The sequence below is a fragment of the Lepisma saccharinum genome, chromosome 7, assembly GCF_977018435.1.
Source record: "Lepisma saccharinum chromosome 7, izLepSacc3.1, whole genome shotgun sequence".
In the NCBI taxonomy this organism is placed as follows: Eukaryota; Metazoa; Arthropoda; class Insecta; order Zygentoma; family Lepismatidae; genus Lepisma; species Lepisma saccharinum.
Genome location: NC_139235.1, coordinates 42,277,875 through 42,297,419, shown reverse-complemented (window position 1 = coordinate 42,297,419; position 19,545 = coordinate 42,277,875). Strand labels below are relative to the sequence as shown.

At 38.5% G+C, this 19,545-nt stretch overlaps 1 protein-coding gene across 1 annotated transcript; it reads left to right on the top strand.

Moving 5' to 3' along the window:
* The first annotated feature begins 18,368 nt into the window (after positions 1-18,368).
* LOC145990440 (uncharacterized) lies at positions 18,369-19,007 on the top strand. The gene has a single exon (XM_083126130.1). The coding sequence runs from the start codon at positions 18,369-18,371 to the stop codon at positions 19,005-19,007; it is 639 nt and encodes a 212-aa protein (XP_082982256.1).
* The last annotated feature ends 538 nt before the right edge of the window (positions 19,008-19,545 follow it).

Genomic DNA, 19,545 nt, shown 5'->3' with positions numbered 1-19,545 from the left:
ATGAATTTGTACGTTGAAAGAAAAATGAAAACGAAGAGCTGTGATAAAAAAAAAAACGCTTGACTCTGACGAGCGGGAAACATAATAGAAATCAAGGACGGAAAATATGAACAGAGGAAAGGGGATATTCAAAGGAAGGTGGCTCTTCCATGATAATTTTTACTTTCTCAATCCGAACAAATTCATAAACATTATCATCATTGAATGTTGTTGTTGTTGAGTTGGTGTTTTAAGTCCACTTTATGCACTGTATGGCTAATCGAGACTGGACCTACAGTTTAAAGTGGGATCCAAACCACTATGTGCCTCCACCAGGTATCAAACCTGGGACCCTTTGATTACAAGGCGACAACGCTACCACTGCGCCATGGGGGAGGCCCCATAATTAATTGGTTGGTTACGTTGTCCCTCCGAACGAAAGATGGAATGTATAGAAGCCTGTGCCTCCTAAGTTCATCGTGGCTTGCGAAATGAAACTTCCGATGATTTTTATTTTTTAAGAACATGCTTCGCTAAGGAGGTCAAAATGACAAGTTCCGTAATTCGAACAACTTGTTGATTTCATTACGAACGAGGAAGGAATGCATGGCTGTAGTATCATTACATCAGATCATCTTTTATCTTGTTCGCGTCGATTAATCTCCCTACGTTTCTTCTTCTCCTTGTTGTTCTCGTCCATAATCGCTTCCATCTATCCTGTTATTACCACCAGTAGAGAGGCAGCACTTCGTTCCTACGCGTCAGCAAAAATTTGATGCGACTGGTGTTATGTTACATCCGGTCGTAGCGGGCCACGAGCGGTTTTATTGTTGAGTCAGCAGAACGTGTCTGATCACGTTGAAGACATCGGAAGCGGTGGGGGGAGGGGGTCAATGGATTTGTCACGTTGTTTCTTGATGTATGCTAACCTAACACGTGCATATGTTTGTGTGTGTGTGTGTGTGTGTGTGTGGAGGAAATGCGCGCGCAACCATTGCGTATGATGGAAAGACATGAAGAAATGATTTAAAGATGGCGCCGAAGGTGCTGTACCCCCGAAAGCTTAGCGGCTAAGGTTATTGCTCTGTAAAACAAGAGGCGTCGAGGGTTCGATTCCTGGTAGAGTCAATATTGATTGATTGATAGATTGAGTTAGTTTTTTTTAAGTCCGTTTTATGCACGGCAAAGCTAATCAGGATTGGAGCTACAGTTGAAAAGTGGTGATTCGGACCACTATGTGCCTCCACCGAGTATCGAACCTGGGACCCTTTGATTACAAGGCGACGATGTCAATATTGAATGGTCTCGATTAGCCTGTGTGTAAATAAAGGCAACAAAATGGTTGAGTTCGAAAATCGAGTTGGGTTAGTGGTTAATGTTGTCACCTGGCAATGAAGAGGTCGCGGGTTTGATTCTCTAGGTAATTAAATTACGCCAATTGTTTAGTCCCGCCATTATAGGTCCCCGATTAGTCCATCTGTGCATAAATAGTGTTTGAATAAAATCAATATGGCGGCCTTGGGTTAGTGGTTATTGTTGTCGCCTGGTAATGAAGAGGTCGCGGGTTCGATTTTCTAGGTAGTTAAATGAGGCCAATTGTTTTGTCCCGCCATTATAGGTCCCGATTAGTCCATCTGTGCATAAAAAGTATTTCAATAAAATCAAAATGGCGGCCGCGTTTTGTGTTTAGCGGCGGCGGCGGCGGCGACCGGGGCGCGGCGCGGGGCGGAGCGGGGCGGAGCAGGGCGGCGCGGCGCGGGGGGGTGTTTTTTATTCCGCGAGATGTTTTAACCAAGTGGTTGAGGGTTCGATTCCCAATGTTGGTGAAAATTGGATATTCAATTGTATTTGTTTAAAAGTTCCGATTAGCTTTTTGTGCACAAAGAGAAAATGAACTAATTGGAAATAGGATGTTTATGCTGTAATGAAAAGGTCCCCGGGTTCGATTCACAATGTCAAATTGGCTGATAATGATGTTTTTAAAATAAAAAAAAGAAGTGTGAATAAATTAGAATCTGTTGTTTTGCCGTGTGGGGCCCCAGTAACGATTATCTTAAATGCATAAAGAGTAGGTAAAATAAGCAAGATGGCCGTCACTATTGTTTTGTGATCAAAGAGGAGTCACAGGTTCGATTCAATCAAAGGAGGCAACATTCTATGTTTCAATTCCATGTAAAAGTCTAAAGTTATGTTTCGATTAACCTCAATGCATAAAGAGGAATTAAACAAAAACAAGCAAAATGGCGACAGATGTGATAAAAGAAAAATTGAATTAGTTTTTTTATAGTGACAAGAAAAAATAGCGAATCACTGTTAGAAATAGAATGAAAATAAAGATACTTGCCTCTGCGTGTCCAGCGCTGTGCAGAAAAGCTCTCATGCTTTATCTCCGACAAGTCCACAATACACATTTTTTTTATTGTATAGTTAATTATTAATGTTGTTATTAACACAGATTCTTACCAGTGTGAAGAAAAGCTCTCATGCTTTATCTCCGACAAGTCCACAATATACACTTTTTCATTATATAGTTAATTATTAATGTTGTTATTAACACCGATTTTTACCAGTGTGAAGAAAAGCTCTCATGCTTTATCTTCGACAAGTCCACAATACACACTTTTTCATTATATAGTTAATTATTAATGTTGTTATTAACGATTGTTACCAGTAAAAATATAAACCATGAGGATTTTTAAAGGGGTGATAAATGGAAAAAAAGCCAAGACATATATTTTGTCCCTGTTTATTACCAATATTTACAAAATTCAAAAGAGCCGCACACACACACATACATATGTAAAATGTTTATATTCTGTCACCAGTTTATCAGCATGTTATTTAACAAGTTTTTATTCTTCAAGTTTGTTCACTCACCCACATAAGGAATTGTGTCACTATCATATCCATTTTCTGCTGCAACCACTGAATTAAAATGTTTCACTATTTTTTTCCACAAGCATGTTCTCGCAAAAAAGAAACACTTCTTTGGAAAATCTTTTTCCGTCGATGTTTTGTATAGACAAAGGCTCAGGTTTTGTACATCCATGTAGATGGGAAAGCACAAACTTCTCCTTATTACATGCATGGACAGGGGAAATATCTGTGCAACCGAAACATTGTTCGCGAAGGTCGAGAATGCAAGATTCCACACAGTTTCCAAAATATGATTTTAGATACGGCGACACTGTTTCACACATAACTTTCGCATGCTCGATGCACACAAATATCTTCATAAAGTTCCGCCACGAACTTTCTGCGATGAACACTATCTCCAGGGAACCGTAAGCTGGTTTTTTTCCTTATAATGATCTGACGACGATTGTACAGTGTGGTTATCAGCATTTCATGTTGCTCACTTAGTGGGTAGGAAACACGAGGCTGCTCACCTGGAATAGCGATGTAATTGTCGATTACTGGAAACAATTCCTGAAGAGCGTGCCACTCCTGCAACTGTAGTTCAACACCGGCCGCCCCGCTTCTGTGTAGCCTGACCACAGGTTGGAAATCCAGATGAGAGGAAAGTCCGATTGAGATAACCTTTGTTTTCGAAGCATTCAAATAGTAGACGTGATCAAATAATATCGACTGGCGTATAAGACTAGTTACTTGTTTTTGTTCTTCAGGTAAATGCTGATCGCTCTCTTTCTGAAGAACCCCCTTGAAATTAGTGTACGGTTGAAATCTTTTTTCAACGGCATCGAAATAGAGGATTCCATGACTAAGAACTGCGAGATACTGCATGTCGCAGCGTGCAGATATACATTTGAAGAAATGCGTGGGTGTGTTTTTGAGACGCATGCGCGCGTAGCAAACCAAGCATGTGCTGGACAAAAAAGGTGGAGGGGGCGGGGCGTTACAAAGATCAATGGTGAGAGAAAAACCAGCAGAATATCATAAACGTCATATTGAGGAAATATTGGATAACAAATATTAATTAATTTAATTAAAGCATCAACCGCATTGTCGATCTGAAATTAGGTTTATAGACAGGGGGCAAAATGGAAAATATCGACGATGTTCTAGTATTGGATTGTTTCTGTATTTCCATCGGTATAATCCTCCACCACATTTGAAGCATACTGTTTTATCCTCTTTTTGAATGTAAAATAATCCTGCTTCGGACAGAGCTTCTACAAACGGGAATTCTCTTGATTGCCAGTTTCTGAAAGAGGACAATCTAGCATTAAAAGATCCCATCTCTGGATATTGCGTCATTGTTCTGTAAAGACACAAAACAAGATAAAGTTTATAAGTAATCTGTTGTAAACTGTAACGCTACAAAATTATTAATATACTATTAGGACTATATGTAACTTGTATAAAATTTCAAACAGTATTTACTGTCAATATTTTCTAGTATACGTACCGAGTATTATAAATTTAATTTACGAGTCAGCAAATAAGTTGTTATAATATTGTCGTTTTTTATCGGTACTGGGAATAAAATTTGAAATTTATGCATGGGTTTACCAGAGGCTCTATGGAATAAATACAGAAAACAGTAATGCCCACAGTACACAGACCCGTAACTTTGTATCTGATGAGTGTTGTACGTATAGAATTTAGAGTTACTTTCCAAAAATCGCAAATGGTTATGCACATGTGGAGGTTTTCCGTAACTATCAAAAAATTCCCCCCGGGAGTTACTGTCTATGTAAATTGCTACCCAGTGCTTCACGGGGCTATCTTTGGGGTCTGTATTTACAATCAACGCTGCTGGTAGTTCCACATGTACAGGTAATTCATTAGCTGCGAAAACCCCAACATGATGATTGTCAAAGGCTCTATTTGATAATAACCCGTGAAGCAAATTTAAAGTCGACAGCATTGCTGGACACTAAATAGTAATATTGTGCAACTCACCTTGTTATACAATTAATCCAGATGAATATCTCTTTGATTATTAATTTCCATGAGAGCGTCAAATTCAGAGTAGATAACACAAGTCACAGTAGATTCCAAAGCCGATTTGAAGTGGACTTCCAAGCTAACAGCCCCTTGCCGTTGAAGACTGCAGTGGGATATGGCACTTGCAGCTGCGTCTGGTGTTATATCGAAAACAAGTAATGCGTATCCCTGGGGGTATTCCTCACGCGATATATTGTTTCCTTCATCCATATAGTGTATCCCTGTTCCGGAGAATAATGTGTGATATGCTGTTATGTTCTTGTTGTTTTCAAAGTCTGGTTGAAGTGGTTTGCCGGGAATTTGGACTCCATCAACATATAAAGTAAAGAAGTTGTAATTGAAATGTTGAAAATTGAATGGGTTTGTAGACAGAGTGCCGTTGAATGCATCGTTGGTAACAAACCCCACAAGTAATCGTTTCGGAAGACGTCCAAGTATCACATTGTCAATTGTTTTTTGAAACAATATCTTTTGGAATAGTTACAGCTTTAAGTTGTACTCTTGTTAGAGGGTATTTTGCTGTATGTTTTTGCAATATGCGATTATGACTAAGTTTGATGGATGAACTGACCGATACTTTTCTCACATATAGTGTAGCATCCAGAATTTCCACTTTGCCTTCACTGTCATCTACTCCCATCAAGCAGAAAGTGTTTTTCGAAGGAATCAGTTTTATTCGCATTTCCACTCCATTGATCAAAAATTTCTCTTGATTGAAAATATCAGAATGCAAGTAACCAAACATATCAAATGTTTTACTCTGTTTTGTTAGTTGGTTACGTTTTGTAAAGCCTTTGTTGTCTTCCGAAACGTTATCAAAAGCGCCTCCTGTATCCTTGTACCACAATGCACTTTGGAGATGAGATGATTTTGCAGATATGTCATACTTCAGTGCTTTTTCAAAATAAGACCTGTATGGGTGCATGTGAGATGGAAACGAGATGAGTTTGTTATTTAAGTAGATTTGTACTTCGCTGAACATTGCATTGAGAAAATCATTGACAGGCTTAATTGTTTTATCTGTGGGTAGCAATAACTGACCATTCGCTTTTACAATTCTGGCATCTATATTCAACATTGTGTGTGCTAAATCCATATAATCATCACCATGTCCAGGTATTACAAACTCGGTGGGAGCATTATCTGCCAGAGAACTAACAGGTTTGTATCCGATGGTGTGGTGTTCTAAGATGCTTGTCTGAGTAGGTTTTACCGAGAAAATATCCAATTCACTTTTAAAACACTCACATGATTTCTCCCTAATTAGCGCCATATCTAATCAAAAATATCTGATGTTATTTGATTTTTTTTACGGTTGTGTTTGGTTGTTTTCTTGGTGTTTGTATTGGCACTGGATCTCTTCTTTCTCTGAGCGGTCCTTCCAGTTCGCTGTCCCGAAGCAGAGTGATTCCTTTTGAAATGTTTATGCCCCTGATAACCTGAACCAATCATTTTCTTTAGCTTTGTTTCAGCTTTTCTTTTAAGATTTGATCTGGCATCTGAAATTCTGGATTGTACTGACTGTTTTAGGGGTGTTTTGTCTACAACTACAACATCACCTAACACATTTACCCCTGTTTTTAACATTTCTTTCCCTACAGCTTTCGCTCCTTTTGATAAGAGGCAAAGCTGACCGAAAAAGTCCTCCAAGAAAACTTCCAATGCCATGTCCTTTTTGATAGGCAGCACTGTAATATATGTTACCCACACCAGATCCAGCTTGTTGATGGTAGTATTGAAAATATGGGTCATTCATAATCACAGCTTTTCACCACAACATCTAAAATGAAGTTTCAAACACACTAGTCCGAAGGAGAATGGGATGTGTGCACCAGTGCTGTCCCTTAAGTCAATTTCTATTTGTTCGAAATTATGTTTCTGCACTGGGATGTAATGTGGTGAATCGAAAATTTGCACACCATCACTTCCAAAAGTATGTTCCATAGGATTAATGTTTATAATACGTAATAGAGGGGCGATAGCATCCCCCACCATATGTGATTCCACAATATCTGTGTAAATATACATCTGGGAAGGAATCTCTCTCACAACATTTGGAGGCGAGCGTCCAATTTTTACTTCTGATAGATCATCGGTCGGTTTACAACCTAATATCCGTGCCAGTTGAGGTGACAATTGTACATTTATGTTTCTCTGCTTGGTAGATATATCAACAGTCACATGTTTGTACGCAGGATGATTTCGGAGACTAAAATTTAATGTTTCAGAATATTTATTGATTTCTGCAACAATGCTGTTCATAGATGCGTAATAGCCTTCGGATATTCGAAGTTCGTTCCATTTGACATCATCCATAGATTTATATTGAATATAGTTGTTAAATCTTGTAATGTTTAGTATTGAATAAGGATAATGCACTTCTACCAATGCCATCTCCCATTTGTTGGTGTCCAACTCCACACGGTTCTGAAGCTATGTGGTGTAATTAGTTAGAGTATTACCTGGGAAATATTTCATGGAACTGTTACTAGGCAAAGTAATGTAGAAAGCGTTTGCTTTTCTCATGATGTGTTATAAAGGTTATTTGTACCACTGATGAGAATATCTACAAAAATTTATGCCTCTCTCTCTCTTTTTTTGACTCCAAAAACGATGCGCTAATCCAACTGTCAAATAATCTGGAGTAACCTTTCCAATGAACTAACAACTTTTTACTGGCTCCTTTACCTTTGGTCGCAAGGATTTTATCAATTTCATGCATATCCGGTAAGCGGACCAGTTGCAACTCTTCCGTATAAAATGTTCCATCGATTTTATGTCCTTGTAGATCTTTTAATTCATACACTTGAGGATTTCTTTTCAAAATACGTTCCACTACAAATATTTCTCTTGTCCAATTTTCCATGTAACCTTTGTCAAAGCGTTTTTTGGTTTTTGTTATTCTCACTGTATCTCCTATTTTGAATGGCATCTTCAATGACAATAGTGGAGATGAATCAGATTTGAGTTTTTTGTCATACATATTGTGCCATACTTTCAAAACCTTCTCAGGAGTAACATCTGCTGGTGCCATTTTAATACTCGAGTGAATTTTATGATTATAAGCTTTCAAAAGCTTTGGGAGTACATTAACATAGCAGCTGGTTCTTTGCTTAGTAAAATACTTCCACATGCGTTCCTTTAAAGTTCTGTTGAATCTTTCAACAATACTAGCTTTAATATCAGGATTCTTTGTTGTAAAATAAATTACATTTTGTTTTTTGAGATATTCCTGCACAATACTGTTGGTAAACTCACGCCCTTTGTCAGTTTGTAATTTCAAAGGTTTTATTTTGCTTTGTTTGAAAATTTGCTGGAAAGCCTTTTTTATACATACACCAGTTTTATTTTTTACAGGGACAGCCCAAGCATGCCTACTAAAAATATCGATAACTGTGAGTATATATCTGTACCCTTTGTTGTGATTCCGCAAACTCTGCATGTCATTCAAGTCAGCCTGCCATTGGTCATCAATATTATGCACAAAATAAAAGTTTCTCGGAAATCGACGCTTTACAGGTCTATGCAAAGTGTATGCAGTTTGCTTTGTCAACCAATGTTTGATTGTTGACAATGGTATGGATTTTTTTACAGCTTTCCATAGTGTTGAAGCTGTAGAATAGGATGCTGGATGAGATGGATTGTACCAGATATTCTCTAATATTTTTTTGCTCATGGTTTGTATCTTGACCAAACTGGAACAGTACGTTTACGTTTGTGCCCTGGAAATGATGATACAAAAGAAATTGGTTCTTTTTCTTCTTCTTCTTCTTCTGCTTCTGTTAATTCTTGTGCCTCTTCTTGGTTAGCTCAGGACAGCAGAATATGGCGTCCGGGGTTGCCAAAAACAATCTGTTGAATAAACTCCTGTCTCCGGGGGGTTCCAATATATTCTTGAGGAATATTAGATAACGCCAGAGCTCTATTGAACAGTTGCCACCCAACAGGATTGCTTGTTTTTCGTGGTCGAATTATATCCGACACTAGATCGACAATATTTGAGCCTTCAATTTTATTATTGTTAATAAAAACTGCCCCATATTTATCCCAATCAATATTACTATTATGTAAAATATGTTCATACAACAGTTCGGCTTTTCTACGATACATGCTAGGTGTAGCAGCTAGAATTTCTTCTTTCATATCAGTCAACTTCTCAGTAGATTCTGTAATCGGTAGCGACACAGGTTCTCTTTGTTTTGGAGTAATAGCCAGAAATTTTTGGAGCACAATGCGGTAACGATTCCATTTTTCATCATCCGAAAGATCTTTGAGATTCAAAATTACTTGCATATCCTGATCCAATTGCGATAAGGATGTATACGGTGCAGACATAACAGGATGTCTTATATTATCCATAAATTCTTGAGGTATTATAACCATTTTTTTGCCATGCTTCATGTTCAGATTTTTTTTCACTTAAATAAACTTGATAACACACCTCCTATTAAAGGGGCTAATAACGCAGGTAGAAATCCTCCGTGTTGCACTAGTATCTGTTTCTTCTGCTTTGTAGAGTGTCATTTGGCAGAGAGATTACGTATCACCTTCTTGTACCGGCTCAATCTTGTTTTCTGAGGTGTTGAAAGAGGAACATTCCCTTTTAGAACATTGTAACAACACTCACAGATTGAATTAACTAAGTAAGAATCAGCAGCTTGTAATATCGCTGTGCGAAGAGCTGGTTTAGCATCCGACAAAACTTGGAGCACTTTAGCGTGTTTCACTCTTGGAGCCATGATGACAGAATAAACGACTAGTGATTATGCTTGCTTTTTTGTAGGAATATATACATAATTGATATTATCGTCGGGAAATATCCGCGACCGAAAACGTACTTCTTCCGGAGTGTTCTGCTTCAGATCAAACAGCAAATATCCATGGGGTTCAGCGGTGGCATTGTAATATGCATCTTTTATAAAATTTGGATTCTCCGGGTATACTTGTCTAGATAAATAATTTATTTGGGCTCTGTCTCTTGGATTTTTGAAGCACACAATATAATGACTATTTAAAGATATATCTCTATTCCCTTTTCCCTGATGGAATAGATTTTGAGTGATAAAGAAAAGACTAATATCACGATGATGACACCCTTTTGTGAATAAATCTGTGACTCTTTGATCGCATTCCCTCATCTGATCATCGATAATAATAAGATGAGGTCCAGAATTTGGCACAAATTGGTCAATATTAGGCATTCCTTCCCGAAATTGTACAAAACCAGGAAAATCATTGTATGCAGATTGCCATTCCCCGTAGCACACCAAAATATTGTTGAATTTTACATTTACCATTTGGGGTAAACACTGGAGAAAATGCTTCACAAAATATGTCTTTCCGCATCCTGATGGACGAGCCAATATTGCAGAGAACCCGTGTTTCCACAAGCACTCCATTTCTCAAACTGTGAAGAATGTTTTAAATTACATATAATATAAAAGTCGAATGTTATGAATATTTTTCTAGTTGTTAGATTTTACTGATACGTTGTATCTTCAAATTACATATATATATATTATATTGTATTGTATTATATATATATATATATATACCTCATCAATAAATAAATATGTGTGTGTGTCTGTATATACACACACACACACACACACACACACACACACACACATACAAACAATTTTCTTATAGTACAAAATTCACTTTACAACAGCACAACAAAATGCCAGGTAGCATTACCACTGTACGCATGCGCGTTTGTAAACTCCGCCTACATATTCCGAGCATCAGCGTTGTGTTAGATAGCTCTCCATTGTTTCAACAACGATAAACAGCTTGGTGGTCCAGATCAAATTGGTTCTGGAATCTACTGTGACGTGTACCGTCTACTTTGAAGTATAAAAAGGTGAGTTGCACAATATTACTATTTAGTGTCCAGCAATGCTGTCGACTTTAAATTTGCTTCACGGGTTATTATCAAATAGAGCCTTTGACAATCATCATGTTGGGGTTTTCGCAGCTAATGAATTACCTGTACATGTGGAACTACCAGCAGCGTTGATTGTAAATACAGACCGCAAAGATAGCCCCGGGAAGCACTGGGTAGCAATTTACATAGACAGTAACTCCCGGGGGGAATTTTTTGATAGTTACGGAAAACCTCCACATGTGCATAACCATTTGCGATTTTTGGAAAGTAACTCTAAATTCTATACGTACAACACTCATCAGATACAAAGTTACGGGTCTGTGTACTGTGGGCATTACTGTTTTCTGTATTTATTCCATAGAGCCTCTGGTAAACCCATGCATAAATTTCAAATTTTATTCCCAGTACCGATAAAAAACGACAATATTATAACAACTTATTTGCTGACTCGTAAATTAAATTTATAATACTCGGTACGTATACTAGAAAATATTGACAGTAAATACTGTTTGAAATTTTATACAAGTTACATATAGTCCTAATAGTATATTAATAATTTTGTAGCGTTACAGTTTACAACAGATTACTTATAAACTTTATCTTGTTTTGTGTCTTTACAGAACAATGACGCAATATCCAGAGATGGGATCTTTCAATGCTAGATTGTCCTCTTTCAGAAACTGGCAATCAAAAGAATTCCCGTTTGTAGAAGCTCTGTCCGAAGCAGGATTATTTTACATTCAAAAAGAGGATAAAACAGTATGCTTCAAATGTGGTGGAGGATTATACCGATGGAAATACAGAAACAATCCAATACTAGAACATCGTCGATATTTTCCATTTTGCCCCCTGTCTATAAACCTAATTTCAGATCGACAATGCGGTTGATGCTTTAATTAAATTAATTAATATTTGTTATCCAATATTTCCTCAATATGACGTTTATGATATTCTGCTGGTTTTTCTCTCACCATTGATCTTTGTAACGCCCCGCCCCCTCCACCTTTTTGTCCAGCACATGCTTGGTTTGCTACGCGCGCATGCGTCTCAAAAACACACCCACGCATTTCTTCAAATGTATATCTGCACGCTGCGACATGCAGTATCTCGCAGTTCTTAGTCATGGAATCCTCTATTTCGATGCCGTTGAAAAAAGATTTCAACCGTACACTAATTTCAAGGGGGTTCTTCAGAAAGAGAGCGATCAGCATTTACCTGAAGAACAAAAACAAGTAACTAGTCTTATACGCCAGTCGATATTATTTGATCACGTCTACTATTTGAATGCTTCGAAAACAAAGGTTATCTCAATCGGACTTTCCTCTCATCTGGATTTCCAACCTGTGGTCAGGCTACACAGAAGCGGGGCGGCCGGTGTTGAACTACAGTTGCAGGAGTGGCACGCTCTTCAGGAATTGTTTCCAGTAATCGACAATTACATCGCTATTCCAGGTGAGCAGCCTCGTGTTTCCTACCCACTAAGTGAGCAACATGAAATGCTGATAACCACACTGTACAATCGTCGTCAGATCATTATAAGGAAAAAAACCAGCTTACGGTTCCCTGGAGATAGTGTTCATCGCAGAAAGTTCGTGGCGGAACTTTATGAAGATATTTGTGTGCATCGAGCATGCGAAAGTTATGTGTGAAACAGTGTCGCCGTATCTAAAATCATATTTTGGAAACTGTGTGGAATCTTGCATTCTCGACCTTCGCGAACAATGTTTCGGTTGCACAGATATTTCCCCTGTCCATGCATGTAATAAGGAGAAGTTTGTGCTTTCCCATCTACATGGATGTACAAAACCTGAGCCTTTGTCTATACAAAACATCGACGGAAAAAGATTTTCCAAAGAAGTGTTTCTTTTTTGCGAGAACATGCTTGTGGAAAAAAATAGTGAAACATTTTAATTCAGTGGTTGCAGCAGAAAATGGATATGATAGTGACACAATTCCTTATGTGGGTGAGTGAACAAACTTGAAGAATAAAAACTTGTTAAATAACATGCTGATAAACTGGTGACAGAATATAAACATTTTACATATGTATGTGTGTGTGTGCGGCTCTTTTGAATTTTGTAAATATTGGTAATAAACAGGGACAAAATATATGTCTTGGCTTTTTTTCCATTTATCACCCCTTTAAAAATCCTCATGGTTTATATTTTTACTGGTAACAATCGTTAATAACAACATTAATAATTAACTATATAATGAAAAAGTGTGTATTGTGGACTTGTCGAAGATAAAGCATGAGAGCTTTTCTTCACACTGGTAAAAATCGGTGTTAATAACAACATTAATAATTAACTATATAATGAAAAAGTGTATATTGTGGACTTGTCGGAGATAAAGCATGAGAGCTTTTCTTCACACTGGTAAGAATCTGTGTTAATAACAACATTAATAATTAACTATACAATAAAAAAAATGTGTATTGTGGACTTGTCGGAGATAAAGCATGAGAGCTTTTCTGCACAGCGCTGGACACGCAGAGGCAAGTATCTTTATTTTCATTCTATTTCTAACAGTGATTCGCTATTTTTTCTTGTCACTATAAAAAAACTAATTCAATTTTTCTTTTATCACATCTGTCGCCATTTTGCTTGTTTTTGTTTAATTCCTCTTTATGCATTGAGGTTAATCGAAACATAACTTTAGACTTTTACATGGAATTGAAACATAGAATGTTGCCTCCTTTGATTGAATCGAACCTGTGACTCCTCTTTGATCACAAAACAATAGTGACGGCCATCTTGCTTATTTTACCTACTCTTTATGCATTTAAGATAATCGTTACTGGGGCCCCACACGGCAAAACAACAGATTCTAATTTATTCACACTTCTTTTTTTTATTTTAAAAACATCATTATCAGCCAATTTGACATTGTGAATCGAACCCGGGGACCTTTTCATTACAGCATAAACATCCTATTTCCAATTAGTTCATTTTCTCTTTGTGCACAAAAAGCTAATCGGAACTTTTAAACAAATACAATTGAATATCCAATTTTCCCCAACATTGGGAATCGAACCCTCAACCACTTGAGGCAATAATATAACCAACTAATAATATAACGAAAACTCACATGGAAAAATCTTCTCCTTTTTACATCGCAACGACGAGGATAAATAATGATGGTCAATTCCAATGTTGTTGAGCGATCATTTTTTTTCTCATGTCGAAATCAACTTTTTCCCCCTCCTATCAGACGAGAAAAAACTTTAGTTATCACACATTCCATTCATCCTTGTTAATTAACCAAGAATATGCTGTTCTATTTTTTACCCATACACATCCAGCGAAGAGGAAACAGGTGGTGGTCAACGATCGCACCAACATCAAGATCGTTTGCGAATTTCACAATCCATTGCCCGAGGATACCGTGTGCAGCGTCATCCTGGTCGCCGAGAAGTCCTTCGTCCAAGATGTGAAGAACGAAAGAGTGACGGAACAGTTCTAACGCATCAAATGCGAATATCTCGAAAACGATGAGAGATAGAGAAAAAAATAAATCGAAAAATCTCCCCTTGTCGATTTTTTTTGGTGACGTAGAGTACGCGTAGAGAGGTCGGGTTTAGTGTGTCGGTCGAGTCTCGGTGTTCTCTGTCCTCCCATACCAAAATAAACATAGGTCGTCATGGATCCAATTTTTCATCAATCGAAAATTTTCTAAGTCCACAGCGTTAAAAAAATCTTAAATTGCAAATATCTCGAAAATGGTAAGAGTTATCGAAAAAATACATCGAAAAACACCCCTTTACGGTATCGTTAGATACCCCCTGTCGATTTTGGAGGTGTAGAATACGTGTACCAAGTTTTGGTGGTCCTGGGGTCAAGGGGTTAGAAGTTAACCCACCCTCCAAAACTTTGATCACTCGTAACTTTGAACGAATAGTCGTAGAAAGGTCGGGTTTAGTGCGTTGGTCGAGTCTCGATGTCCTCTGTCCACCCATACCAAAATGAACATAGGTCGTCATGGAATCAAAAATTTTCCGAATTTTTTTTCCAAGTCCTGCGTTAAATTGCAAATATCTCGAATTTTTGACAAACAGAGATGTCCCATAGGACCTTTGAGAAAAAAAAAAACACGTGAAACTCTACAGAGGTGTGGTTATCTAATCGCAGTCGTTAGAACCTTTTTTTTGGTTGGGCACCACGCACCCTGGCGGGGTTAGGGGCCAGGAATCCTAAAAAAGAAAAACAATTATTATTTGTTTGTTTGCTTGAAAAAAAAAACACGTCACAATACGGAAATAATGAGAGGCGCGCGCGCGCGTGTGTGTGGCAGAAATATCACATCGTTCCGAGGTTTACAAAGGTCACGATATATAAACATGGTCGGACTTAGAAAATTACGATAAGGCGCATTCATCCTTCAAGGATGAGAAAGTGCATTTACTCATCACTGCTTTTCTGCGCTGGGAAACATCGTCAGCGCAATAAATGAGGCGCGGAACGTGGAGAGAAAGTGAGTTTTTGAGGTTTTGATGCGATTTTCTTAGAGGTCAAAAAATCAGGGTTGGTGTCAAAGGCACATTTACTGTACTACTTTTTGCATTTCTATACTGTTCCTCCCCTTCCGATTTCGTTACAAGCAGTTTTATCTAGGGTTGAGTGCCAGGAACCCATAAATTCTAATTGCTTCTATTGGGTTCCGCTGTAGGACCGGAACCTTTCTTTCTCGCACAATTTAAATTCGGTCCAAGTTTCGTAATGCATCATTAATAAAAGCTCCTGGATCGAATTTAAATTGATCCGGAAAAAAGGTTCCTGGACCGTATTTAAATTGATCTGGTAACAACAAACGTTCCTGGATCGAATTGAAATACTTTACAGATAAAAAGGTATTTTACGGTCCAGAACTAATTTACGCTTGCCGAATTTTTCTCCTGGACCGGATTTTTTTAAAAAAAATCCTGGACCTTTAACAACCCTGGTTTTATCCTTCACTCACCAGCAGTGGGGGCGATTGGGTTCCAAAATTGGGGCAAGGTGTCATAACTGGAGGGACATGGACAGTTTACTTTCCCATTGCAGGCAAGGTTTAGCATAGTGCGGGGGCAAAGTGGGGGTGGGGGGCAACTGCCGCCACTGCTCTCGAGCCGACTTTTAACAACTGTAATTATACCCATAGTGTCTCAAACAAAACCATGGCAAATGAAAAGATTAAGTAAGCACAGTTTTATTTACTGTAATAGTGTCCAAGCCATTGTCTACATCAGGTGTTGGGAATGTCCCCCCTCAGTCCGAAGGCACAGGCCGGACCCATTCTAAATTTGCCCACTATGGATAGAATTTTACTGTTTATCAGTATTTGGAAGTAACAGTAACGTTCTTGAAGGATTCTAACTGTAAGTAGCTATTTTTAAAAGTAAATAGTAACAGAGTTACTTCTTGCAATAGAAATAGCGTTGCCAACTCTTACTTTTACAGTTACTTCACGGTACTTATATTGTTAACTTGAAAATTTGTAAGTTGAGGGAAGATCTGGCAAGTCTATTCAACTGTGTGTCTTCTCTAGATGCTAAGGTGAAGAATTTTCGTGCAATAGCCTAAGGCAAGTAAGCCATGCTTCGTTCCATACTAAATTTAGAACATTCAAGCTTTATTGCAATTCATAATTTCTAATAACGTGCAAACACCTGTGTTTTGGGTTGATTACTGAATTAATTTGGATCGTTCATTTTTTTCTTTTTTTTCTTGGAACAATCATTGAATAGTTGCCGGCACCCTTGGCGGAGTGGTTAGCACATCGCGCTACGACACTGGAGATTCCCGGTTCGAATCCCGGCCTGTTTGTGAGTGTTGCTTCATCAATTTCATCATGTCGTCAATCATCCTCATCTTAGCGATTAGCCAAAAGTGGCAGAAAAGCGAAGTAAAAATAAACCAAATCAATCATGAACAGCTGGACTCGCCGTCTTGTGATTTGGCTGGCCCGCCTCAACATTTCGGGAGTGATCATTCTGAAAACACAGGGAATTGCTCCTTTTAAATCCTCAACGGAGTTCATAGAAATTCCGCACACTGCCACAGCGTTATGACTGATCTATTGGAATTGACTGACCTCTATCGGAGAACAGAGGAATTATTACCACACAACGTCTGTGAGGTGGATAAACATTCCTCAACCTAAACTAACCAGGCGCAGTAGTGACGCGAGATGGCTCCACCAATGAACAATGAGAGAAACGGGATTGTGTAATGGGCGACGGGAGTTACCCGATTTTCTCCTTCGCTATGCAGCGTTGCAAACTTTTGAAAAGGATAATACCGAACGCACATGGCAAACAGACCGTACTTTTATCTCCAGGTCCGTACGATTGGTTTAATAATTTCTTAGGGAAATATTAGGGATAAAACTGCAAGAGCAAATTTTGACAAGCCGTGCATTTAGCGTACGGACTAAGGTTTGGACCGTACGCCCGTACATGTACGGTCAGGACCGTACGGTTGGCAACGCTGCGCTTTCACCACTCGATTTTCGTCCTCCTCCTCTGTTGATATGGGCGGTCCTCCTCTACAGTTAGCTGGGACAGAGTATATATCTTTTCTAAAGTCAAATTCATTTGCAAATAATACTTACTTGCTCTGTAAATATTATGAGATAGTGATTTTTGGCCCACTGTATATATATTAGATGAAGTTGATCTCTCAACCTAAATACTCTCAATATGAATTTCAACGTTCTGCAAATACAAGCTTTTAGAATCTTCCTCGTGAAAAATGACGATTGTTTATTTTCTTCTATTAATACGAATGAAAAGCTCAGTGGGGATAGCGAAGATGTGTGAATGGGGGGTTACTAAGTAAATAAATAAATGTGAGAAAATTTAGGAATCACACCTGTAACAGTGCAAGTGTAGTGAAGGAGTTGAAATCAAATAGTGTTTGTGAACTCCCAAGCAGTGTGAATGTGGAAGTAGACTGAGAGGAGGAAGGGTGTAGGAAAATTGTACAAAACATTTTCATCCTTGTATGGTATGTACAGTTGTAAAGGCTCATCCTTGAAATAAATTCTATTCTATTCTATTCTTAATGTGGCTTAACTATTTAGTAGGAAAAAAAATATTGATAGTGTCTTTTAATAATAACAAAAGTGACGTGAGGTTAGTATTTTGCTTATTTAATTTTGAACTTGGTTAGACTTGTGTAGTATCGGTGGTGTGTATGTACAGGGTGGTCCATATGTCTTGTTACCCCCCCCCCCCCGAATCAATATCTTGTTCTCTCCAATTCAGTGTTTCTTTTGCAGAAATAGCTGACAAAAGCTCTTACAATGTAGAAGAGCACCTTGTTGTCAATGTTTGGGCCCATGAACGTCCACATACCGGCAAGACCATGGAGGGTGTGCGACGAGATTTCACAAGACGATTCCAAAAAAATGCACCACCAAAAGTGACAATACTGCGTTGGGAAAAGAAACTGTTTATGTTGGGATGTATCAAAGACAAACCGAGGTCTGGTGCACCAACCAAAAGACAGAACACATGTGCAGGAGTGGAGGCATCTGGGCATCTGTGCTTCGGTTACCACAGTAGTCACTACGCAAACGGTCTGCTGAGCTTGGAATCCCGAAAACAACAATGTTACGACACACGAAGAAGGATCATGGATTGAAATCCTTTAAACCAGCAAGCGTCAATGAGCTCAGTGGTGATGACATGCGTAGACAACATGCAGCATGTGGAAGAATGTTGGAGGTATTTCCGACACTCCCGCAGCGGGCTGACCTTTTCTTCTCCGATGAATGCGCAATATATCGAAGTGCACGTACAAGGAATGTGTATTTCTGGTCCAAGGAAAATCCGCATTATTACGAAGAGCTGGAAAACAACGCCCCACATGTGATGCTCTGGGTCGCTATGTCCGCTAAACACTTGATAGGTCCCTATTTCTTCGATGGCGTAGTCAACCAACACTCCTATCTCGCCATGTTACGGGCATTTTTTGTTCCACAGCTCCAAAGAATGAATCTCCTGGGACGTTCCTGGTTTCAACAGGATGGAGCACCGCCCCACTATGCCATTGCTGTCAGGGAATATTTAAGTGAAGTGTTTCCCAATAGGTGGATAGGACGCGGATCGGTACATTATCCGGCGCCTCTGGATTGGCCTCCCATAAGCCCTGATCTCTCGTCTTGTGACAATGCCCTCTGGGGCATTATTAAGGAAAAGGTATCAACAACGATACCAAACAACAGAACAATTAAAGGACGCTATTAGGGCAGCCTTTCAGACAACAATCACGAAAAATTTGCTTCGTAAAATCACACACAGGTCATGGCGCCGTGTCATTTTGTGCCATGAAAATAATGGTGGTCATACCGACCTTTTGGATGCGTGAACAACATCCTGGTTGACGCTGAATCCATACGTCTTACAAATTGTTACATACATATGGAATGATGGCTACCTTACACTTCATTATATTATATTGCATTATTATAAAATTTTATTATTATCAAGTTATGTAAAATTATGGGGGTAACAAGACATATGGACCACCCTGTATGTGTCTTGTGTTGTATGTTTGTGTAGTAGTTTTGCTGTCTAGTATGTTTGTTTTGTCTTGCGTTGTAGTTGTGCTGTCTAATTTGTTTGTGTTTGTCTTGTGTAGTAGTTGTGGTGTGTAGTTTGTTTATATTTATATTGTGTAGTAGTTGTGGTGTGTTTGTGTTTATATTGTGTTATAGTTGTGATGTGTTTGTGTGTGTCTTCTGTAGTAGTCGTGCTGTCTAATGTGTTTGTGTTCGTCTTGTGT